General features: G+C 37.6%; 2 protein-coding genes across 2 annotated transcripts; one reads left to right on the forward strand and one right to left on the reverse strand.

The window, feature by feature from the left end:
- The first annotated feature begins 3,695 nt into the window (after window positions 1–3,695).
- Window positions 3,696–7,063, forward strand: mlana (melan-A). The gene is made up of 5 exons (XM_026928993.3): window positions 3,696–3,846; window positions 4,040–4,112; window positions 4,382–4,478; window positions 5,815–5,934; window positions 6,961–7,063. The coding sequence occupies exons 1-5, from the start codon at window positions 3,720–3,722 to the stop codon at window positions 7,027–7,029; spliced, it is 486 nt and encodes a 161-aa protein (XP_026784794.3). The 5' UTR covers window positions 3,696–3,719; the 3' UTR covers window positions 7,030–7,063.
- Window positions 7,064–8,009: 946 nt separating this feature from the next.
- On the reverse strand, window positions 8,010–21,494 carry LOC113535575 (uncharacterized protein KIAA2026). The gene is made up of 9 exons (XM_026928992.3): window positions 20,971–21,494; window positions 18,396–19,117; window positions 16,326–16,526; window positions 14,523–15,943; window positions 13,538–13,617; window positions 13,049–13,138; window positions 12,757–12,872; window positions 12,436–12,629; window positions 8,010–12,132 (listed from the first exon to the last, which is right to left on the reverse strand). Exons 2-9 carry the CDS (start codon window positions 19,025–19,027, stop codon window positions 8,540–8,542), a joined length of 6,327 nt encoding a protein of 2,108 aa, XP_026784793.3. The 5' UTR covers window positions 19,028–19,117; window positions 20,971–21,494; the 3' UTR covers window positions 8,010–8,539.
- Between the last annotated feature and the right edge of the window lie 4,569 nt (window positions 21,495–26,063).

A 26,063-nucleotide genomic window follows, 5' to 3' on the forward strand; every position in this document is an offset into this window, starting at 1 on the left:
AGTGTATATTTATGAAATAAGACTCTGGCTTACACAAAAATAAGCATAAATTAGTTTATAAAAATTATTACTATAGTATTGTAGGGTTGCACCTAATGTACAGTATATATTCAATTGTGTACTGAGTAAATTTGTTAAAGAAACAAGCAGAAGTAGCAATGTGATGTGTTTACAGCAGTAGCGGATTACACAGGCAAAGGTTTACAGTGTAGTCACATCCCCTGTTTGGGGAAACAGAGGTTGGACACAAAAGAGATGAGAACCAGTGAAGTAAGGAACTTGATTGGGTAACAAAAAATTGAAGGTAATAGATGGACATGAAATTTAAATCTATTTAGCAAAAGTCAGTGAGGTAACCGTCACACCGGGGAAAAACACAAAGTACAATACATAGCTGGTATTGCTTTTCATTTGTGACATCAGGACAATGTGCCATGTGATGACATGAAAAACAATTGGAGGTGCTTTTCACTTTGTTGTGCCCTGAAACTACAAATTAACACGTGACAACATGTGAATAATGTTTAATTTGTGAAAAATATAGCCGCATACTCTATACTGTATCTATATGTGGAAAACTTAACATGAAAATAAATTATTCGTGTGAAAAAAAAAAAACATGGAAAAATAAGAACATTTTAAAAATGTGTGAAACATATCAAGTGTCTACAAACCACTTGTGTAAAAGTCACTAGTTTCTGGAGCGGGCGCAATGGCATAGTGTCAGTCGGAGCCCTGTCAATCAGAGTAACATTAGCCAATCATGGGCGTCTCTGAGCTCATGTATGCAGAAGAGGGTAGTTAGCTCTTTCCTCCAAGTGTGTTCAGTAATCCTGTGGCACAGCATGACTCGCAGTTCGAAAAAGATGTGCTTGGCTGGCTTCACGTGTCTCAAGGGAACCATGTGTTTGCCTTCGCCCGTCCTGGTTGGTTGCTGTTGCGTGATAGGGGAGAGTTAGCTAGGGGGTGGGAATTGGGGAGAAAATGTGGGGAATCACATGATTATTCACATGTGAAGTTTGTGTGACTTTTCTGAAAGGGTGTGCATGTCTGTGTCATTAGGTTGTGCAATGAGCAACACCACAAGTAATCAGTTTAAAAACTGACCATTTTAATGTCTCTCTCCGATAAAAGCTTTTTTGGCCCAAAAACCCACACAAGTCCATATGCATTATTTTATCCTCAATTTCAAAATGGCTGTTAGTGATGACAAAGATTAGGCTGCTGAGACAGTATGATAATACACATTATGTATGACACACATCCAGCCAAATTTTAGCACATCACATTATTTGCTTACAGTTGTTAAAAATGGCCTTGTCAGGAGGATCACTCTTTGTCTTCAGAAGTCTTTAATAAAATATCCATTACATGGTTTTAGGTGTTTTTATTTATTTATTTATACAATTTTTTCACATTTAGTGCACATTTTCACATGTAGGCCATTTGATTTTCTCACAGTATTAATTAATTTTCATGTTATTTTTTCACATATAGACAATACGGTTTCATTTTTCAGATATGAAAATTTTCTCACCTGAATAATTCCTTTTTATACATTATGACATATTGTCACGTTTATGTGAATTCACATGTGTATGTGAACCTTATAGTGTATGCACTTTCACATGTTTTTCCATGATATCACATATTATTCACACGAAATGTACAGTCAGATCCATAAATATTGGGACAGTGACACAGTTTTGGTAATTTTGCCTCTGTACACCACCACAGTGGATTTGAAATGAAGCAGTCAAGATGTGACTGAAGCGTAGACTTTCAGCTTTAATTCAAGGGGTTTAACAAAAATATTGCATTAACCGTTTAGGAATTACAGCCATTTTTTACAGAGTTCCTCCATTTTCACAGCCTCAAAAGTAATGGGACAAACTAATATAATCATAAATATTAGGATTATTTTTATTACTTCGAGGTAAATCCTTTGCAGTCAATGACTACCTGAAGTCTGGACCCCATGGACATCACCAAATGCTGAGTTTCCTCCCTTGAGATGATTTGCCAGGTCTTTACTGCAGCCATCTTCAGTTGCTGCTTGTTTGTGGGTCATTCTGCCTTCAGATTTGTCAGATTTGACTCGGCCATTTAAGAACATTTAATTTCCAAGCTCTTGGGCTGCTTTCACAGTATGTTTTGGGTTGTTATCAATCTGTACTGTGAAGCGCTGTCCTATCAGTTTTGCAGCATTTGACTGAATCTGAGCAGAAAGTATAGCTCTGTACACTTTAGAATTCATCCTGCTACTTCTATCAACAGTCACATTATCAATAAACCCCAGTAACCCAGTTCCATTGGCAGCCAAACATGCCCATGCCATAACACTGCCTCTACATGTTTGACGGATGATGTGGTATGCTTTGGATCATGAGCCCTTCCTTTCCTTCTCCATACTTTTCTCTTCCCATCATTCTGGTACAAGTTAATCTTGCATCAGAACTGGTCAGGCTTTTTTTTAGAGGTTTTTTAGCAAAGTCTAATCTGGCCTTTGTGTTCTTGAGTGTTACCAGCGGTTTGCATCTTGAGGTAAACCGTCTGTATTTACATTCATGAAGGTGGCTCTTGATTGTAGACTTTGACAATGATAGGCCTACCTCCTCCAGAGTGTTCCTGACTTGGCTAGATGTTGTGAAGGGGTTGTTCTTCAATAAGAAAAGAATTCTGCAATCATCCACTTTAGTTGTTTTCTGTGGTCTCCCAGGCCTTTTGGTGTTGCTGAGCTCGCCAGTGCATTCCTTCTTTTTAAGAATGTACCAAATTGTTGATTTGGCCCTCCTAAAGTTTCTGCTATCTCTCTGATAGGTCTGTTTTGGTTTTTCAGCCTAATGATGGCCTCCTTCACTTGCATCAACACCTCTTTGGACGGCATATTGAGAGTTCCCATGAACAGCTCCCAAATGCAAATTCAACACTTGGAATCAGCTCCAGACCATTTATCTCCTTAATTTATCATGATATAAGGAGGAAACAGGCCACAGCTGGCCATGACACTGCTTATCAGTCAATTGTCCCATTACTTTTGAGCCTGTGAAAATGGAGGAACTCTGTAAAAAATGGCTGTAATTCCTAAACGGTTAATGCAATATTTTTGTTAAACCCCTTGAATTAAAGCTGAAAGTCTACGCTTCAGTCACATCTTGACTGCTTCATTTCAAATCCACTGTGGTGGTGTACAGAGGCAAAATTACCAAAACTGTGTCACTGTCCCAATATTTATGGACCTGACTGTATGTAATTTTTTCTGTAAGCGATGAACCTGAAGCCTGAATACTGTTTCCTCTTTAATAAGAAGATCATGCTGGATTAAAATTGCCAGATTTAAGGGTGATGTGAGATTTCTATATTGAGATCTATACTAATGTATGATGTAACAGTATAAATCTCAGATCCTCTTATCATAGTGTACTCCTATACCAGTATATGCTCACACCTCTACTTTAGACACGTATAGGCTTACACAAAGAAGTGGTAAACCATTCTGTAACAATTACCTGTACATCTAACTGTATTAACTATTAATGTTATTTTAATGTTATTATCTTTGGCGTAATTAGTATTAAAATGCATTTTATGAGTTTTGTGCCTCAGAGTTGACAGACTACTTTTATGAACAAAGAGAGGTATTTGAAGTGCGTGTGTGTGTTTCATGTGGCTTAAGAGAGTAGAACCCGTGATGGTCATGAGAGCGAGTTAAGAAAAGTATGTGTGTGAGAAACAGAGAAAGAGAGAGAGAGAGAGAGAGAAAGAGAGAGAGGGGAACTGGACTGCATTCACTGCTTCTTTCTCTGCCTAACTGTGTGCCTGTAATCAAATTATCCAATAATTCAGGTAAGATTTCACAGCAATATCATACTCATTTAGATGCTTTTATTTAATTTGTACAGTCAATTCATCTTAGATTAAATGATTAGTAATTACTTAAAATACCCATAATAAACACTCGAGGCTGTGTGTCATGGTGCATTATGGTTTTTCATAAATTATAGAACGTTAAATCTCTTTATTAATTTATTGTATATAGGAGCCATGCCTCGTGGGGACTTCACTGTTCATTTTGCAAGCAGAGGACATGGCACCTTCATCAGAGCAGAGGAGTAACATTACTTTTATATGATTGATATTTACATAATTATTTTAAGATGGTGTAATTTTAGCCCCAGTGTTTGGTGTTTGGTGCAAGGTTTAGTGTTGTCCTCCTACAACACACCCATTTTTATCCTCTAACACTGGCACTGATGAACTGATCAAGTGTGTTAATGCAACAAAATTACTAAAACGTAAAATTTAGGCTTGTATTATGAGTAACTAATCTAATTGAAGTTCTTAATTTTATTTAATATATTTATATATTATTATGTTTCAGGGCTGCTGGCATTGCTTTCCTGGCAATTGTCCTTACGGCTCTGTTCATTCTGGGCTGCTGGTACTACCGCAAACGCAGCGGGTATAGAATGATCCAGGTGAATAGCATTTTTACTGTATAGTGAAACAAAACAAGAACTATTTATTACATATGAGATTTTAGTAAGTACTACAATGTTTTAGGCCAATATATGTATATAAACAACTGCCCAGCCAAAAAAAAAGTCACTGTTTAGATTTTAATAGGCAAATACATAAGAGTCTATGAATGGATCATTATTAGAGCGATTGTAATGTTTCTAGCATGTTATATGTTTGGCAACAGTTCTTTTAATCTTAAAAGATGAAGTGTGTAGCTTTTTAGTTCTTTAATAACCATGTAGAAAGACGTATCATGGCCATATTCCAGGATGACACTGCCAAGATTCATCAGGGTTAAAATTGTGAAAGAATGGTTCAGAGAGCCATGGAAATAACATCACAATGTTTATTTCCATCAAGTGGTGTTAAATAAAAGTTTCCTCACAAACAGTGCCAACATATGTTTTTAAAATCCATTTATGCAGAGTGTCCAGCATACTCGTTGTATAGGTTAGTACTATAAAAACGATAATATATTAGAACGAGTGCATTAATATAAACTGTGCAGCCAGAACTACAGTTAGAGGTCAACACCTTTTGACCAATCACAATAGAGAGAGAATTCAATGGTGCTGTGGTATAAAACAAAATAAGAAAAGCCTTTGTGATAAGTGATAGTATTAAATTATGTGACAAGGGTAACTGCTAGAACTTAAAAAAAAAAAAAACTATTTAATATTAATATTGCTGTCTTTAGTAGTGTGTCAACACAGTGTAGAATATTATTTCCTGGTTTTAATTTAATTTTAATGTAATGTTTATTGGACTAGGCTGTGAAGAGACATGCAAAACCAGTTGTTTCTCTGTCATAGTGCTAAATGTTCATTTTAACATGACTCATTGTTATAAGTAAATGTTGATCAGAACCCTAAAGTGTTGAAGCTTAATATTCGGCTGGGAGAAATTTACCATAACATAATATGAGTTAATGTTATTTAAACTACAACCAGTATTAGTATAAAGAAGTAATAAATAGCATTTTACTTATCTTTAATTAGTTTTTCGTTAGTTATATAACAAACTGTAGTAAGACTTTATGTCACTATAAAACACTGAAAAGCTGTGATCAACAAGTATCAACAACAATCATTTTTCTCAAAATGTGTACAGCAACTCCAAAATATTTCTGCATATGCATGTGTAACTTGTTAAATCTAATGTTTTTTTTCTCCAAATCTTAAAAATACTAGAAAATAACAGATTTTAGAGCTCAGCTGACTGGAATTCTGAGGCTTGTGTTGGTCATGCTGAGGCTCATGTGATGTAAAACAGCCCTTTTATTTGTTCCCACAGCACTCCAGAGGCCCAAGTCTATCCTGGAGGGAACTTGTGAGATCTGGACAGTACAGTGAACTAGGGGCAGCAGGCGATAATAAAATGGCCCTTAATGAATTTAGCAACGGCCAATCCGTGGTAAGAAGCCTGAACTTTAGAAATTGGTGAAAAACTTGCATCTAGAGCCTTTTGCTAGCGGTTCAATATTCAGTATTATGAATTTTTATATCTATGCCTTTCTGTGTAATACCATCCTGTTTTCTTTTCTCTATAACAGTACATTATACATATTAAATTTAAAGCTTCAGCTCTTCAACACTCCCAGCCACCTTCAGTTTAATTTTTGGGTGTGTGACCGAAAAAAAAAAAGCAACTGTTCTATGTCTGTGTGCATAGTGAAAGGTTGTAGGCATATTAACTATAATATGATCATAATTCTATTGCTCTAATGGCCTACATGGAACATTAACATACTTAACATAAACTACTTGACCATTTTTGTTATAATAATTATAATTATAATAATTTCTTATAATAATGAAGGAATATCTGTGAAACCACACACATTGTTCATATAAATGAAATTTCTTTGTTGTTCTCATTTTGTCATAAGGGTATGCAAACTTTTTGCATTCAACTGTAACATGTAACTTAGCTCTATATAGATACTGTAGCTTAAAAGGAGACGTGCACTTTATGTATTAATGTGCATATTTCCAGTAGACTGGTCTAAAAGCTGGTTTCACATTGCATTTTTTAAAGAGAAAGGGCAAGTTTTCTCATCATTACCGATAATGCTATGGGGGGGATACAGTCATGTGACTTGCAGAAAGTATTCAGAGTTGTCTCATGAGGCAAGCACTTAGTATTGAAAGATGGAATTTATGAAGGGAGAGAATGAGGATTTCTGATAATTATATTCTACAGGCATGTTGTTGTGTGTACATTAAACCTAGTGATTTTAAAGGTGAGTTAAACTATTACTGGTCTCTGGGGCAAAAAAAAAAACAAAAAACAATCATTACTTGCTTATAGGGGGGCATCTTTATTCTTACTTCTTGATTTAATGTTTTTGTTTTATAGAATTGTTTTCACTGATTCATAAAAGTTTTAGTTCTGAGCTTCAGCACTGTTCTTTGCTGAGAAATCTTTTTGTTTTTGCAGTTCCCGAATGCCCCGCCAGCCTATGAGAAGATCGCCACTGGACCATCACCACCACCTTACTCACCCTAAAGAACAATAATACAATCAATCTTATTATTTTTAACCTTCTGTGGGATTTTGTCATTTGTAAATGGCACAAAGAACGGAAGTAAGGAAAAACATCAATAAACGTTCATTAAAATTCGAACACATCTATTTCAACCAGTGGAATTAAGTTATTTTGGCTTTATGGAGCTGTCACAAATTACTTTTGGCCTGGAAACCCATTTACAAATGTGTCTTCTACACATTCAAGTCATTGTACATGTAGATTCTTATGACTCAACTGAAAGGGAGAAGAAATACATTGTGTATCAATGACAAAGTTATGAAGGGTTAAATATGTAACCTTCTTGGCTTATGCTTAGTGGACACTACACAACTTTCAAAATCCCTAAATGTTCACACTAAACAAAATTTGACTGCTTGTGATGTCTTCTGGACAATTATATCCAAAGCTTTGTTTGCTTTTGTTTGTTTTACACCACACTTTCTTTACATAGTCATTATACATACCTCCATGAGAAAGCCAGTGTATGACACTTGCAAGATCCAGCAGGATCTCTATATATTTTCAAATTTCAATTCAACCCCAACATTTAACTCAGACCTACAGTATATATTTAATATATCCTGCAGAGATTACCTCAGGCAAACCACCAGGGGTGCTATATAACAGTAGTGCTTCACATCAATCACACCACATGTGCTTTCTATTACTTACAGTGCATTCTCTTAATACATACCCTCGTTTTTAGCTCAGCTTCTTGAATGCTGTTTTTCCACACTGAGTAGTCTTCCAATCCAATTTGAAACAGCTGGTTTGAACCACATTAAAGCTATTATAAAAACCATGCTTCTGAACTCATTGCTGAATAAACAATACAATCCTTTGTGATAAAGAACAAAGCACTGGATTTATTTCCAATATCCGATCGAAGCGATCCAAAATATTTTAAAAATTCCATGGCAGGAAATTTATTAAATAAATCTATCTTCCTACCTTCAATCATACAGCATACGGTGGTACTTTAATCTGCAATGTTTCTTTCAATGTCTCTACGTGTGCAAGAGAAAACATCAAGTCATCTTAAATTAAAATCTATTATTAAATCTTTTACCATGGACACACAGTGTAAGTGCACAGAACAGATATGGTAGACATATGCTAACACAGCTTGTATAGCCTTCGAAAGAATAAAACATGAATCGTTTAATGAATGTCAATTTTAAAAAATGCTACAAAATATTCAAATTCTTCTAGAAATTATGTTTTGAAGTGTAACTTTTGAAACTTGAAAAAGGAACAGGAAAACACAACAAAAATATTTTACTATATACAATACTGGCCATTCTAATTTAAATTTGATAAAAACTCATGACAGCATTTCCCACCATAGGTGTCCAATATACAAAGTCCAATGTACAAAATAGTGCTTATTCCATAGATTTAAACCGTTTGATCTGAGAAAGATCGGGGGTTGGGGGGTAATGGAATCAGTTATTTGATTAATCTGAAATCACATTTTTAGTAATTCGGTCATTCTGGATTATCTGATGTTACCATCCTCTCTGAATCTAGTGTGTGCAAAACGGGTGCATTAGAGGTGGTTACACCCACTGTTGTTTGATCTGTCATCAATGGTAGATTTTGTAGGGATGGGCATCTAAGTACATTCAGAATGGCACCATCTGGACTTAACAACAGTTTACTGGGAGTATGGATGGTTTTCCCACCTGAGACTTGTGCTGGAGTCTTGCTGTTAACCTGTGGGCAGCTAGTGAATGTCATTCTAATATTTCCAGGTTGCACAGGCCTAACTGGTTGACAAGTTGCCATTAAAAGTGTGTTAATAGATGGAGATACTGTTGCAACACAAGTAGATTGACTACTACTGATTGTACTGCCAATTGGTGGTACAGTTGCCACAGGAAGTGTCTGCATCCTTGAGACTGTACTACTCATGGGTGACACAGTGACCACTGGGGATGGCCAGGAAATCACAGTTTTTACTGATTTTAATTTTGGTGCAGCAATTGCAGGTTCTGTCTGTAAAAGGTCTGGAGTGTTCATGCTCGGTAAACATCTCTGTGATTGAGCAGAAACTGCAATGTTTTCCTTTGGGCAGCTGGTAACACTAAAAGAAGAAGCATCAGAGTATTCTTTCACTTCAGGGAGTAAAAAGGAAGGAAGTCTTACAATATGGGTCAAGCTTTGTTGCCCAGATGATTGGGCAGTACCTAATTGAGACACTTGTGCAAGAGTAGAAGAATTAATGGAGACTGGTGGGGACTTGACTACAGTTAAAAGATTATTAACAGAGATAGATTGTTCAAGCTTTGCTGTGATGGGTGCTGGTTGCCTGACTGATGTATCCTGTGACCTTATACCAGGTGTTACCATTCTCAGACCTTGAACAACTGAAGCGGGAAAAGGAGTCAGAGTACCTGCCATTCTTGGGGCAGGATATACAGGATTTGTCCCCAGTCGGCCTGTAGGATGCACAGTAGGACTTGAGATGAGAAGAACATGACTGCCAGGTGCAAGTCCTTGAGCAGGTACCACAAACCTTGTGTTGTTAATTAACAGTTGGGTTCCAGGAGCAAGTGGAGCAGTAGTATTGATCACAACTTTTTCCTGAACTGTTGTGGTCCCAGCGATGGCATTTATAGGAGATCTCACTGTAGAAGTCATTACTGAACGAGTTGCAGAAGAAGGGTTGTCTGATACATGTTTTGCTGTTGTGGTGCTCAGAGCTAGAGGCTGAGAAACCCTTGTGATAGAGCTAATGATAGGAAGTTTGATCGTTGTGGAAGCTGTACTAAGGGATGTACTATCCAATGGTTTGTCATGCATCATTCCCCTTGGTAAAGTAGTGCCTTTGTTAAATGGGTTTCCTAATACAGCACAACCTATATTTGGAGCTGAGCTGGTAGCTACTAGCTCTGATCTATTATTCGGGATGTCAGATACTGAGATAGTGGTTGACACAGAGTGAGACACACTCTTTTCTTGTACTGCTGATAGGATTTCAGAGGAGGCCATATGCCCAGTGTCATAAGTGGAAAACTTAACACTTTTGCCATCAATAGATCCAGTTATTTTGACAGGACCATTGACTTTCAGTGAGGAACAGCTATTTGCAACAGAGTTGCTGTTCTGGACAAAAATTTGCCCACTTGAAGTTGCAAGTACACTGGACACCATCATAGGTGCAACTTTTGTGGCGGTTTCTGCTGTTTTTCTGCTTGTCATTGTAGTTTTGTCCAGTATTCTAGCTGCTAATCCAGTAATGTTGATGCCCTGGACTTCAGTTGGAGTACCAGCAGATGTGCTGCCAATGCCTTGTCCAAGGTTGGGTCTAACCTTCATGACTTCCACTGCTGATGAAGTAGTTGTGACAGGAATACTAGACTCTGATGTTACTAACCCTTTAGCAACAGTAACCGTAGAGCAGGCAGAGCCAGACTGAGTCATAAACTTGACCCTTGATCCTGGAAAAGCAGAAGAAGCAGACGTAGTGCTGATACTTGATACTGATGCTGAGACGTTTCCAGTGGATGTGACTACAAAAACTTTCTGGAAGGTAGACTGATCTGAATCAGTGCTAGTATCTTGGGGTCTCTTTTGAGTAAGTTGAATTATATTTTCAGAAGCAGCGGTCTGGACAGCCCACCCAGATGAAGGGACATTAGCATTGGTTTGGGAGGTTGCTGGAACTAGTGAATTAATACCAATTAATATCTGGGCACTTTTTGCTGCATTGTCAGAAACAGACCCTACAGGGAAAGGCAAGTCATTTTTAAAGTGTACTGTGCCACTTAATCTTTCCATCAGAGGGGATGGGTTCACCGGATTGGCGCTTTTTAAAGGTGATTGCGGCGCTGAGTTAAAAGAAATTCCCTTGTCATTTAGAGAGGAGACAACAGGCAGTAACTTGGCAGCTGTAGTAGTTTGAGCAGTGGATGTTGCAACAGTAGATGCCTTGGACACCAGGAAAGCTTGAAACTTAGGGGGGAGAGTGAAAACAGGGCTGGATGGTAAAACATTTGCACCACTGTTGTCTGAAGTCTGTACCTTCACCACTCCTGTGTTTCCCCCTCTGGTTGTGACAAGAATGGACTGTGAATCTCTGATGCACACTGTCTTTAACTCTTGATTAAGATCACATTTGTTGGGATCAGTAGTGGCTGAAGAAGATGTAGTGGATCCCTTTAGGGTTGAACTTGGTTCAACAGTCTTTTTACTGGTAGGTGAAACTACACAAGACATTGATTTTTGCAAGCTAGGTGAAACAGCAGATGAGGTTATTACAGTGCTAATATTTTTTAATGGAGAGACTTGCTGGATTGGAATCTTGTTTTCTGGCACAGTGAACCCTGAAGTATTGGACAAAAATGTAGCAGGCTTGGTTGTGGCAAGAGCAGTAATACTAGATGGTTGCTGAACTCTTTTTTCCTCAGTATTTTGAATAAGTAAATTTGTGGGAAGAATAATAACCTGCTGCATTGCTTTCTCCCCTGTTTTCTGATGAATGACTGGCTGCACTGAAACCTTAACTGGATTCCTAACCAAACTCAAGCCTTCTGGAGCCTTATATACAACCTGCATAGGCCTCTGTACAGATGATGGAGTGGAAGTATGTGTTTGCATGGAGACAGGTGATGGTTGTGGTGTAGGCTGACAAACTGCTGTGGGGTTGGTTGTGGTTAAAGCTGCAGAAACTGTCTTATTTGGACATTGCAAACTTTGAGCCACCACAGCTACCTGTGGATGACTTATTAAGGTTACTTTATTTCCAACACTCTTGGCCAGAAGTGCCTGAATTGGATTACAGCGCCTCTGAAAACCGCCTAGAGGTGCAGTTACCACTGACAATGTTTCAGTGGTTGAAGCGTTTGCTCCTGCTGTACTTTGGTCCCTGGATGTACCCTTTGTTTGTGGTTCAGGGGTCACAGACTCATCAGCGACCATCTTTACTTTTTTGATAAGACTGAAGTCCTCATCTAGGCCACCACTCTGACGGCGCTTTGAGCTTCGAGTCAAAGGTCCAGATTCACTCAAAGATGTGTTAACTTCTGGCCTGCTGACTAAGTGTGCTAATGAGTGATTTCCAATGTGATTTTCACAGTCTGCAAAAATGAGAACAATAACAAACTGTTTATTTATTTGAACAAACATATCACATTATCATATCACATTTTGATAAATTACTATGAAAATAAATTATACATATATGATATACATATATAAATTATATATATATATGATTGAGTTAAGCCAGAAAACAATGAAAGATAATTAAGAAACGAATAAGATGGACTAGTGAGAAACTAAAAACCTTTAAAAAGCAATTAAAGGGAGATTGATCTCTGCCTTCCTATGACTTAACCGAAAGAAATACATTCTTGAAAAAAGAGGTTAATATTCATCACCTGTTGTTCCAGAGCCTCCTTTCAAAAGCCTCTCAGTTTTGTCCTCATCCTTCAATTCTCTGCTAATCTCTGTGGATGAAGAGCCTTCTTTGTATGCATCTCCATCTACTTCGAATGCTACCCACTCCTCTCGAACAAAGTTTTCATATTCAGGATGCTTTTTAAAGTCATCACTTTCCTTTTTCAATCTGGCCCTAAGGAGAGAAATGGCCAAGGTTGGTTTTACGCTAATGGTTGACTAAATAAACAACAAAATTAGATTTTTCAACAACTAACAGCAAATGTTGCCAAGATAGAAATCAAAGTAATGTACTTGCTTACCTGTTTCTGTGAAAGGCCTTGAGTAATTTGGGTTCCCATGGCAACAGCTCATTCAGCAGTCTTATGAGAGTAATGTGAAGCTCCTTCACTGCTTCTCTCTTAATGTACCACCTTTCCTGAAATGTCCCAACCAAAAACTCTTTTAGCGGAGGCCAACAGTGTATTTTCTTTCTATAGAGATAAATTTGATGGGAATCACAACTCTACGTTTTTTACAAAGCTAAATATGTATGATTAGTCTGAAAGGTAGATCAATCTGTGTTTGTTTGTGAGAATTCCCCCTCTTACTAACACATCTCTTTTTGGTGCTCTCCAACTCGTCTAGCTCATCCTCTGTTTTACTGATGAGATCCCTCAGTTCATCCAAACTAGTGCAGACCAACTATGAAGGGGTAAAACAAAGAGTTAAGGAATGGGTGATTGGGTGAGGACAAACAGAAGACGTGAAGTACACAACATATTAATAACGTTTATCATGCAATGTTTTAATTAAATCAGTGCAATTAAAGTAGCAATACTATTAGGATTAAAAAAAAACACATCTGGGTCTTTTGCTGAGGGTGATATTAAAACAAAAAGAGGCAAATTTGCATTCTTTGATCTTTAGGGAGGACAATCAAATGACATTAAGCTCAATTCAGATCAAATTGTGAGCTCACAGTACAGCCATATTTACATTTTACTAACAAAATGATCAGTTATGTAGACATAAATTTCTGGAAACAAGACACTGGAGACAAGTCCCACAAATTTAGCTAATGCAGAAATAAGCATATTCTACCTTAAATGTTGGCTCCACTGGGAGCTGCAGAGGATGATCCTTATTTGTTTCTTGAGTTTTCTTGGGAACAAACCTTCTTCCTGTTTACAGAGAATCAAACAACAGGGCAACAATTTCATGACACATACTTGACAACACTGGCTCAGATATGTGACAAACTAATGGGTTGTTTCTAGGCTTGAGACAATACACTAAAGGCACGAGACATATGCTTCCGGATCATTTTCAGATGCGAGTGTGATTTATATCAAATGAAGCACAAAGCCGTTAATTTTTTAACCTGTGTTTTAGGCCGCAATCAAGCCAGCTGTGGTAGAAACCAGAGTGCATGTACATACAATGGTTTACAGTAACTACCTCCGGATTGCTACGCTATGTACATGCTGTGAATTCTGGATAGTGTCAAAAAGTTGACGAATAGTGTATTACAGACCTTTTCAGTATTATTTTTTTCCCAAGTTCATGCGAACCAAGTGAAGAAAGGCTGCTTGTGTTTGACACATGTACTATAACGCTTCCTTCTGATTAGCATAACTTTTGGACTATTAAGTAAGCACACTTCGAGACAGTCTCCACTTGCGAACTTCCTGCTCTGTACGCTACTAGCTCTGGTGCTGCTGCCTAGCGTGTAACAAGAGTATTAAAAGGAACTATCGCTATACACGATATGAGAAACAAATTTAGTCTTAGCCAGTATTTTGTATTGCGGTATTCATGACAATGACATTCTGTCTTATGCGTAGTTGTTTTAGAATGCAAGTGTGTAAAACACAATGTAAAACCATAATTCAAAATGCAAACTGCCTATAATTTGACAAACCTCTCAGAACATTAACAAAACATCCAATAGCAATACTTGGCAATGGGAATCATTTCCATTATGCATTTAATGGGTGCCTTTGCTAACCAGAATTAATAGGCTAAACAAGTTCCATATAATTGTGCAAAATGGAACAGTCCAACATCACAGTTCCCTCTCCCTCACCTAACTTCTGTTTCTTTCTTTTATCCTTTCTCTTCAAGTCAGCAGCAGCTTTGCACATGGTGCTTTTGGCCACTCTGGCCTGTCTGAGCTTTTTCAGACCAAGCTTGCCTGTCCCAGCCTTGACTCCAAGCAATTTTTCCTTCTTTTTCTTTCTTCTCTTTTTTTTGGACTGTATTTTCCCTGTGTCAGCTCTTGAGTGGCTGGTTTGTCGAAATATCACAGAAGCAGTCCTATCTGATTCAGCTGTGAAACAAAGGCATGAGTGAGGCTCTGGATTTGAGTGGGAATCCATCGAACATTTGGGGCAAGGATGTCTATTTTGGCAAGATGATCCGTTCTTTACTATGGCACCTATTTCTGATGGCAGGGAAGCTTCTAAAGCATTTGCACTCAGAGAATTGGCAGGGAATTTGCCCATATAGCAATTCATCCCAACCCTAAGGCAAGGTTCATAGTCTGTATCTTTCTTGTCTTCTTCTTTTAATTCAATGCTTTGCTTTACCTCCATGGGTTTGTCCTTGATCATTTCAGGACTTGGCAACTCCTCTTTACAAGGGAACTGAAATTTGTCTGGTCCTTTCCAATCTACCTCGCTTTCTTCTGAGCCATCATCTTGGACTCTCAGACAGAATTCCCAGTTCCCCGTTTTGACCTCGGGAAAAGTGCTCAAGTTCTCCTCTGTCCTGTCCACAATTTCAGTCTCTAGTTTCTTCACAGAGAAAGATGGCAAGGGAAATTCCAGTGGTAGACATGGACTCTGGCAATATATACGCAGATCTGCACCGCAGAAATGTGGGAAGTGTATGTATGTGTTCTCTTGACTGTCATAGCCCAAGATGGACTCTCGGCATTCGTGAATAGGCTGTCCAAGCACGGCATCCTGCACGTCCTTCTGAGTCTCATAGACATTGTCACAAAGGCCCTTAAGCAACCAAACACGTTGGTTGAATGGCAATAAATGGAATGGTTTCTCTTCCAAGGGACTTGTCTCGCCCAGGGTCCAGAAAAAACGGTGGCAAAGTCCTAGATGTTCGGCACAAGCCTCTTGATCCTTGGCGCGACCTATAGACTGGTACCATCCCATGACTTTCTGCCTCAACTCTGCCTCCCAGCGGCGATAAGGCAGTGCTGGGCGCCTGTGGAGTGTCATTCTTCTATGAGGAGGGCAAAGCAGGGAGGTCATGATCTTTGCCAAGAAAGAGCTACAGCGAGGCATTAGCAGGCAGCGTTCCAATTCGAAGAATACGATCTCTGGAAGGTTGAGGGCTGTCTGGGCCAGGCACAAGAAGTGACCAATAGCAGGGAGTTCCCACATGGTGCTGATGAGCCATGGTTCTGCTAGTGAGAGCAATGAGTGCTCCCATTCCTCCACTTCTTTGGCCGAAGCCTCCCCAGCCTCCTTCTTCTCGAGGTCTCGCTGCCTAGGTGTCAAAGAGCATGATTAAATAGGATGTTGTAGCTTTTTAATACATATAATAACAATAATTGAGACTAATTTATTATAATTTAGTTTATAAATTATTATGAAATTTATATTTAATTTTAGTTTTTTAATGTCTAACATTTTTCTGTGCCAGAGAAAAATTTCTATTCTATTTCTACTGTGTGTGCAGTGATGGAACTGCTAATGTTTTGTTTTTGTTATACCAGATTTCCTCAGTGCCCATGCTTTTTTGGAGGGGAAAAAAAAAAAAAAACAATTGATTTTTTTTTTTATCTTCATGCCCTCAATATGTTTCCTGATACTGGAATAAATGAAATTATAATTGCAATTCCTGTAGCTATCAAAAGCAAACAATTTACCTTTTTTCCTCCTTGGCCCTCTGTTGTTCCTCCAACCGAAGTGCTTGCACCATGATGGATTCGGAGCCACACACAGAAATGGCTGCCAAGTTTCGTGGCACAGATCGGCGCCTAGTTGAAGTGCCAACCGGCGCTTTTTCATCTTCAGTGCCAAAACGACCCCTAGAAGTCACGGCCAATCCTGTTTTTTCCCTCAGTGTCCTATTAAAAGTGGATTAAGAAATGAAAAAAAAAAAAAAAAACCTGACCTGACATTATGCCATTTGCAGTTGCATTTGTAGTAATATCAGCTCTATGACGAAAGTTTAGCTTTAATGAAAATGAAATAAATGTAGCTGACCTAGTGGTGATATTCACATTATTTCCACTACTATACTGTGGGTATAATGCTGCCCAGCACTAGCATCAGAACGGGGGCACACACTCCCAAGTTATTTTCTGACATGTATATAATGTAAAGTCCTCTTCTTTTTCTTTTAGTTCTCCGGCAAGTTACAGACCAGCGTTAAAGGTACATACTGCCACCTACTACACTGGAGTGTGTAAAATCATGGCTTCAATGATCTCTAGTTATATTCTCCTGATGAGACCTTTTTCATGTAGAAATTTGACTAAAACCCTGACAACTTCCACTTTATTATTTCCTATTTCTATTAAACTTTTAATATCCCTTTCCTTCTAGGTTTGATAATTTTCTCTTTCAGTTCATTTTTTTCAACCTTATATTTCCTACATTTAATTAATATGTGCCTCACATTTTCTTTACTTTTACATACCTCATATTTATCTGTATTTCACCTTTTCATGAGAAATGATGTATTATTTAGTCTTGTGTGTCCTAACTGTAGTCTGCAAATCATTTGCAATCATTGTGCAAATGATTTCTTCTATTTCTACTTCTAAAGGTTTTAACTTTAATTGATTTTTGGATATTGTACTCTACCTTTTTATCTGTATCCCAGTTCTTTAGCCACTGTTTGTCTATGTTCCTTTTAATTAATGCTTTAACCTTCGTTTTCTCCTCAGCGAAGCTCAATTTTGTCATTAAAGTTCAATGCTGTTTTTGCTAATTTGTCAGCTGTTTCATTTCCTTGTATTCCTATATATGCTGGAATTCTACGATTCTTCTAGTACGTCTATTCCGAGTTTTTCTAAATTAAGGAGTGATGTGTATATATCTGATAAAGCATAGTCTCTAGTTGTTTTACTTGTAGTAATGCTATGTAATGCCGCTGGTGAATCTGGATATATCACCACTCTATCTGGTTTAACTTCCTCCACAATGTTAAGTCACCAGAATATTACTGCTATAGAAGAAAATTCATATTTCTTGAATTGAATTGAATTTCTTGTCTTCTTACATCTTACATCAGCAAACATCTTAGCCTACATATAATTCAATCACATCTGAGTTCGGCTCTCCTAAAATACATCCAAGCATTTATTATGTATAATATTATTTATTATTTATATTATTTATTTACCAAATTATTTTATATTCAAATCACTTTGAACGTGTATAGTACAATAAAGTAAACTGCAGAATTAGCCAACTAGCTAGATAGTCAAGTGTCACGTCAAAAGGGCAGCTAGTTTGGCTGTAGCTATTGTCTGAAATTATGAGATTCCCAAAATGAGACTTTTTGATTCAAAAAGCTGACATTTAGCGTTGCATCAATAGGACAGTCATTACAATCTGGACAGCAGGCCTACTATAGAAAAGCAACAATGTTAACTAAGATAAAATTGTTTTTAACTATAGTTAACCCCCCTCCAAACGCTCAAACACACCCGACCTCTGCATTCACCCCCCTACTCTTGATGCTCTGGTACCTCTGTATAAGAACATGTACGGTTAAACATCTAGTCATTATTTAAAATACAATCTCATAATACTGTAACCACTGATTAGGCAATTACTGCAATATAAAAATTTCATATAAAAACATGCCTAGGTGCAGCCCATCTGTTCTGCCTGTATTATTTCACCCTTTCTTTTTGTATGCTATCAAAAGACTCTCATAGCAGTGGGTCAAGGGTTTAGCCAATTTATTTATTTGGCATACTTACCTTGAGAGCAGAGTTAACTTTTGCTCCAGGATGATCTCCAGTTTTTGTGCCTGTTTGGAGATCCAGTGATCAACACCGTGAAATCTATAGCAATTTTCCAACATCTGGCGAAAATCAGCCACAAATTCGGTGATACTTTCATATTCCCGCTTGACAAATTTGTTGTCTATCCTTGTCAAACACATATTATTTCCAGCTTGATCTCCAACAGGGAACCAAAACGGGGCAGTCACAGCTTTGTGTTTCTCCAGAAGAAAACTCTGGAATATTCTATAGGCCTGCTGTATTTCTGGTGTGAAACTGTCTTTATAATCATTATCACCGTTTTCAGGTATAGAACAACTGTCCTCTGAGATTTCCAGCATGTCCAAATCACAGTGTGAAATTACAGTCTGTGATTCCGCCATTGGACCGTTGCACAGTTTTCCCGAAATCTGTAAACATTCATTTCCAAGATATTTTGACCCAGCCTGGTCTAACAGTGTGCTCCCACAAAGATGGTCCTCAAAAACCAGGTGTTTCTTTCTGTCCCCAAGCCCAGCTATGTCTTTTTGACCTTGGATGGTGTAATTCAGTGTGCGTGATGGGTGAGCTGTCTCATTTTTATCACCCACATCAATGTGCACCTTCATCTTCTGTTCAGACTCTGAGGATGATGAAGATCCAGATCATCAAAGTGGATTCAAGACATCATCTGGCACCAAACGACGCCATAATTGTTCCTAAAGGAGGATTGTTTAAAAAATGTATAAATGGTTCCAGCTTGTACAGTGTGGTTTATTTTATTTTAATTACATACATAATAAAAATTAGTAATAAAATAAAATTTATAAAGGAAACTCTTAATGGTAGATTACCCTGGATGATGTTTAAACTAAAACAGGCAACTCAGAATTAAATTACAAAATAAATCTTGGACTCCATCGAAAATCACATGTGAAGTATAATGAATAATAAGGATGTTGTTCAGGGTGGATATTTCCTTTAAAATATCTTTTTCTATTTCCTTTAAAATATCTTTTAAAATATCTTTTTCTAGCTGCAAATCAGAAACTTTTTCATTTCTATTAGCATTTACCAGCTAGAAAGGATTTAACCAGCTAGGCCTGTGTTTTGGCAGAGTTTTCAGTAGGGTAATTACATTGTTATTACATAAAACGAGCTTGATACTACTATCTTACTACTGCTGCTACTGCTACTACTACTAATAATAGTAATACTGTCTAAATCTACAGCACATTTCTTTCATTTTCAAAAAATAATCTACATGCATCAGAACAGAAACATGAGGAAAATTAATCCTTGGTGTTCTGTTTGCTTTTAGCAATGGATGTACTGTTCATGGGTCACACTGACTGTGGGTTCATGGGTCACGCTGTGAATTGACTTTGGGTTCACGGGTCACGCTTTGGGTTGACTTTGGGTTCACGGGTCACGCTTTGGGTTGACTTTGGGTTCATGGGTCACGCTGTGGGTTGACTTTGGGTTCATGGGTCACGCTTTGGGTTGACTGTGGGTTCATGGGTCATGCTGTGGGTTGACTTTGGGCAGCTGATACAAAATGACCCCAACATTACCTGTGTAATATTAATATGAAGGGTATAGCAAATGCACCAAAACTCAATTTGTTCTTTCTAGAACAATGTTCTTTATAGAACAGGGGTTCTTAAACTTTTTATAGCCAGGGACCCCTTTAACTGTAAAATAACGTCCTCACACTGCCTCAGTACCTTATTTCATGTACATTATTTAACTGCCAACAATAATACATTGTATATTTATTAATGCCATAGAGCTTTTTATTCCTAAACCTTCCAACTGGCTTTGGAGTTGTTGTGGTTTGGATTAAACCCGTTCAATTCAAGGGACCTGTCAAACTATGACAACTCAATAATAAATATCATAACTTTTTACAATCTGTGAACATTAATATTTTGTATATTTATTAAAGCCATAGAGCTTTTTATTCCTAAACCTTCCAACTGACAGAAGTTGTGGAGTTGTTGTGGTTTGGATTCAATTCAAGGGACCAGTCAAACTATGACAACTCAATAATAAATGTAATAATGGTGTTTGATAATGGTGTGTTGTGATTTCCATCTCTGTAACTAAATTAAAACACACAGTCCCTGCCTAGGCTTCATGGACCCCACTTTGAGAAAATAAGCCGAGCACAAAAATATATTAGTATGGTTCGGCTTTAACTACAAATTTAAAACACAAGGGTTAATGTCAAAATGAAAGCTGAATACAATAAGCTAACTAAACTAAGCATACTAACTTACTAAGCTTACTAAACTAAATTAAACTAAGCTAAGCTAATGCCTGGAAAATGTCTTAATAAACGAAACTGGCAGCAGAAAACCCATAACTACCCAAACTGCAGCCTTAGACATCAATTTAATCACAAATTCTTTGTATTTGTCTATAGTAACGTTATTTGTAAGATGCTAACGTTACACAGCTAACGGCACAAAAACGTCAACATTGTTTACGTTTAAGCCGTTGTTTACGTAACGCACTTTGAATTACAGCTCGTGCATGAAATGAGCTCCACAAATAAAAGCAGCGTTACCTCTGAAACTGGCTGCACTGCTCTCCCCTGCTCTCCCCGGCCACGGAGCTCCCCGCTTTATTCTCTCATCCGCTCATTATCTCCATAAGCGGCTAAAGAGGCAGCATTTTCACTAAAAATCTCTAAATATTTATTAAGATCATTATATCAACTGTCCTTCGGCAACAGACATTCAGCCGGTAGCTAACAAGCTAACTGAATAAACTCAATAATGCCTGAAATCCCGAAGTCTATTTAATCCACTGTTTGGCTAACCTGCTAGCTGCTTTAGCTTGCAACACTGCGTTTAAAAAGTTGTCTATAAAATAAAACATTTCTATTAAGGGAAAACTATAATTCTACTGATTAAATAACCGTTTATTTTAAGTTATACCTAATTATAAAAAAGATACGCCTGTCATTTAGGTAGCTAACTAGCTTAGCTTATTGCTAGCATTAGCAATAGCATCCACACTAAACTAATGGAAAAAGCCCTAGCGCTTTTCTTAACTTGCCATAACCCCGCGGGTTGCCAGATCCCCGTCATATACCACACACAATATACAAAGAATATAATCAGAAACGAATTAAACCATTGTATAATTTATTATTTTTTCTTTATTTTTGGTGCAAAAAGAGACACACTTTAAAATCCGACTACTAAGCTAAAACTATCCAAATAAATCTGCCTTCACAGCAGGAATTAAGCTTTTCTCTTCAGCTGTGTCACAAATCACCGGGAGTTAGTGATCCACTATCCGGAAGTGGAGTGAAGTGAGGTGAAGAGAGTGACCTGACGAGGTCACTTCAGTTCAATTCAATTCCATTTTACTTCTACACCGCTGTTAACAATAGCCATTGTCCCAAAGCAGCTTTACAGAAATGTGGATGTAGGATATTTAGTACATTTATGTCTTTAGTCAGAGACAACAACAGCAAGGAAAGAACATGAAGAAGAACATGAAGCAGAAGCCTTGGTCACCAGGGAATTTATATTAATAAAATAATTACATTTTTATTTTTGTTTTATTTATTCAAGATCAACAAAATGAGGATTTATATACAAATAGACAACGCTGTAAATGATATAAATGAATCAACTCCATGACAATGCTACAATGACAGACCAAGGCAAACAAACAAACAAACAAATACTCCAAAGCAGATGATAAAATTAAAAAAAAAACAAAACAAAACACAGAGTGCATGTTTTAAAGGCTTTCTTGCTGCACGAGGAGGTTTACTGGGACACGTCACAGGTGACGTCACACGTAAACAAACAATACGCCCTATGTTGGTCTTGTCTCAAATTCAAGTTCACTTCTGCGGTATTGAGGGTAAACACACACCTCAGTGCCATAGACCTAGACAGGCAGAGTGACAACATGTACTTTATTTTGCAGGGGATACCACTGCAATCCCTTTAGAGTATTATTATATTATATTATACTATATTATAGCAAAGCATAGCACAGCATAGTATAGTATAGCATAATATAGTATATTATAGCATAGCATAGTATAGTACAGTATAGTATAGTATAGTATGACATATAAGGATAAGCATTTAACATTCAGCACCCTAACCCAAGCTGAGGAATTAAATCTCCCATAAATAGTGCTAAATATTTACAGAAGTGAATCACATCACACTACTCCTGTGTGTATTTTAATGTTTGGGTAAATAAGGATAATTTGTAGATGCCTAAATTGTAGATTTTTTTTTAACTGCCATCTGCTGAGGACATTGTTGTTGCACTGTTGCACTGTATGGCCTATATGACACCTGACCATCACACATTGTCTAGGATGTCTTATGCTGTAGAGTTAAGAATTCCCCTTTACTGGAACTAAAGAGCTCAAACCTGTTAAAGCATGACAATGCCTCTGCACACAAAGCGAGGTCCATGAAGACAAGGTTGGAGTGGAAGAACTGTGTCCTACACAGAGCCCTGACCTCAACCCCACTCAACACCTTTGGGATGATGTGGAACACTGACTGCACCCCAGACCTCCTCACCAACATCAGTGCCTGAACTCACTAATGCTCTTGTGGCTGAATGGACAAATCTCCACAGCCAGATATCATTTGTAATTTTTGATATTTTTATATTTTAATTTGTGGTAATCTCTACCAACACAAAACACCAAGATGTTTATTTGTATATACACATGTCCTGTTATTTCATGCAGCCCTTAAATTCTGAACATATAAAGTGTTGATTCATAGAAATGGTCTGAATTCAGATGCCCTTGTTATAATAATAATAATAATAATAATAATAATAATAATAATAATAATAATAGTAATGACTGCTTTAAAAATTATTAGTATAATTTAAAAATATAATTAGTTAAAAAAAATTAGTTATACACTGTGTGAATCAGAAATCGTGGAAAGATCTGTCAAGAGTGACAGATCGTGACGTCAGAGTTAGGTCGGGTTGCCAAATCCACCATTAGCACTCCATGTGTACACTCTCATTCAGTGCAACTCTCAGTGAGGAAGAGATCAGAAAAAAGTTTAAGATAGCTCTTACTTTCTCTGTTGCAAGTACGAGTGTAAAGAAAGTGCTAATACACTAGTGACAAAGCATTGAGTCAAATTGTAAGTGTATTGTTTACTTTTGAAAGCACTGTTATAATTTCATAGTATTTAGCTGAAGTGTTGCTGCATTATCAAACTTCTGGAAACAAGTGAACCTATTCTGTCTCTTCGTCTGATGAAGTGGGAATGCGGACATTTATTTTTCACAACACTGTTCCCACACACACTCAAGCTGCAGTTGTTAGGCTGATCAATAAGTTACTCGCTTAAGTAATTTTTAAAAGGACATGGGTGTGGACAGGTGTTTTTTCCACTGCACCTGGAAAAAAAGTGGTTATGGTTTTTGTATTGGCGGACATCATTTATTCCCAGTAATTTACATCCTGCATGTTGTTCCATGGATCCAAACACAGGGAAGCTCTGGGAAATAGAGACCAGACTTACTGTCCTGGTGCACCAGCAAACAAGGAGCTCCTGGTCTTAAGCAACCCAACTCTGTCCTTATTAGGTCTCTGAACCGCTGGGATACCTGTGTATGCAGATACCTGGAATAACATTCTACCATTTCAAAAGACCAGACCAAATGAATTCTTCCAAATATTGTTCCCTTAGTCTAATAAATTGCACTGTTCATTGCTTTGGACACGAAAGAGATGATCTGTATAACTTATGTAAATGTTGCCATGTAGTCTATTGTATTTGACAGAATGTACAATTCACAGAACTATAATTACTGCAGTTATGCAGTGTGCTTACTGGCAAAGTAAGAACAGAATGGCCTTTTTATGTTTTCTTAAATTTAAGACCTAGAAAATTGCATGAATTTGTAATGAAATTCACACTTCTGCAGGATCCTGGTAGAAATCTTGGTCTGGTGGCACATTCAGATTACTGATTTACCAGGGACCTAGAGCTGATAGTCAGTGCAAATCCTGACCAAGTGTTTACTGTGAGACTAATGACATCATCAGAGATAATTGTACTGTTTGTCTTTATTGCATAAAAATTCATTACTATGACTATTTGTACATTATAATTAGATGATGCCCGAGATCCCTGGTTCGATTAAAATTACTACTCAGATGTCGCCCATCCAGCCATAGCTTCACTATAACCAAGGTGAACCCAAAAGGTGCATACTCCGCATAGGTCCATGTCAATGTCACATGTCGATTTATGTAAGTCAACCATGAGTTAAACTAGTGAATGATACAGTATTTGTACAGTGAGTGGCTTTTCATTTTCGGGGCACGAGCTTCAGTTACAAAAACACTCAGTTGGATAGAAACAGGGACTAAAAAGACATTATACATTTATGACATTATTACATTTAGACTTTTTTATGCAGTGCATAAAACTTTAATTACAATGTCAAAAGCACATTTGAGAATTTAGTGGTGCAGAAAGCATAGCACAGATGTGGAGAAAGTAATATGGTCAGACAAATGGGCCAGTGGAAGCAGGCATGCTTTGGGTCCAAGGTACTGTAACTGAATGGTCTGATGAGTGATGAAGCAAATCCTATGCCATGGCCTTCACAGGCACCAAATCTCAGCCCCGGTGTCTCTGCCAAGACACCTAAATCATTCTTTCAAAGAAACATACAGTGTAATTGGTCAAAGAGTAGTATACACAAGAAAAAACTTGTTTACTCAACCCAAATGTAAGAATGGAAGTTTTATTTCAGGTTTCCTTACAATTTAGGATGTTTTTCATTTAAATAGTTTTTCATTTGAATATATACATACATACACACACATTATATATATAGTGTAAATATACAGGTGTATTTACTCATGTTGTCCACAAGGTGGCAGTGTCGCAGCTTTAATCAACTCCAGCACTAAAGTACACAGACAACACTTTAATGTAGAAATTTAGGCCAAAGAGAGAGCACAAAACGTTGGCAGTTCAAATCTTTCAGTTTTCTTGACTTTTTTCTTGACTTGATTTTCAAAACAACTGACAGAGTTTGAATTTACACAATTTTCCCCTTACTTCAAACGATCAGCCAAAATGTTGTGTTCGATGATCTGTATTGCAAAATTAAAGAAGCAAACACTTGGCGGATCAACTAAATTTGGGGTAAGGGGGAAAGTGTAAGTTCTGGCCGAACTATTCCTTTGGGAGAGACAGAGAGATCTGAGAATTGTTAAAGGTTTGTCTAGTAATTTAAGGAAGATGAAAGCACAAGTCCAGTCATCCTGGATTACTTGCTACTGGGGATGGATGAGTAAATCCTGAGCTCTGGACAGGAGCCTATGGTCAGGACCCCCTCACCACCTTGCCAAACATGAACCAATGTAGGGAGCCTGCATTACACATCACACATGCATTAAAGGTGTTTGAGTATCCTCTGTGTTATGCAGAACACAAGTAGTATCTTAGGCAACTCAACCACCAAATCACCAAAGTCTAGCTTTTTGACAAGCTCTGACTCAATGGCCAGCAGAGACAGCATTTTGAGTCTTCTTTAGCCCATTTTATTTTGGAGTTCATTGTAATCTTTAGGCAAATTTGACGGCTATCCATGTTTTTTGCTTCATGTCCTTGTCTAACTCTACTT

The sequence above is a fragment of the Pangasianodon hypophthalmus genome, chromosome 15 (genome assembly GCF_027358585.1).
Source record: "Pangasianodon hypophthalmus isolate fPanHyp1 chromosome 15, fPanHyp1.pri, whole genome shotgun sequence".
Classification (NCBI taxonomy): domain Eukaryota; kingdom Metazoa; phylum Chordata; class Actinopteri; order Siluriformes; family Pangasiidae; genus Pangasianodon; species Pangasianodon hypophthalmus.

Coding starts and splice junctions, on each gene's coding strand:
- mlana (XM_026928993.3), top strand. CDS start 3,720: ATGTGTGTGAGAAACAGAGAAAGAGAGAGAGAGAGAGAGAGAAAGAGA. Junction 3,847..4,039: donor CAAATTATCCAATAATTCAG/GTAAGATTTCAC, acceptor TATTGTATATAG/GAGCCATGCCTCGTGGGGAC. Junction 4,113..4,381: donor ACCTTCATCAGAGCAGAGGA/GTAACATTACTT, acceptor ATTATGTTTCAG/GGCTGCTGGCATTGCTTTCC.
- LOC113535575 (XM_026928992.3), bottom strand. CDS start 19,027: ATGAAGGTGCACATTGATGTGGGTGATAAAAATGAGACAGCTCACCCA. Junction 13,618..14,522: donor AAGAAAGAAACAGAAGTTAG/GTGAGGGAGAGG, acceptor CTCTGTAAACAG/GAAGAAGGTTTGTTCCCAAG. Junction 13,139..13,537: donor CAGTGGAGCCAACATTTAAG/GTAGAATATGCT, acceptor ACCCCTTCATAG/TTGGTCTGCACTAGTTTGGA.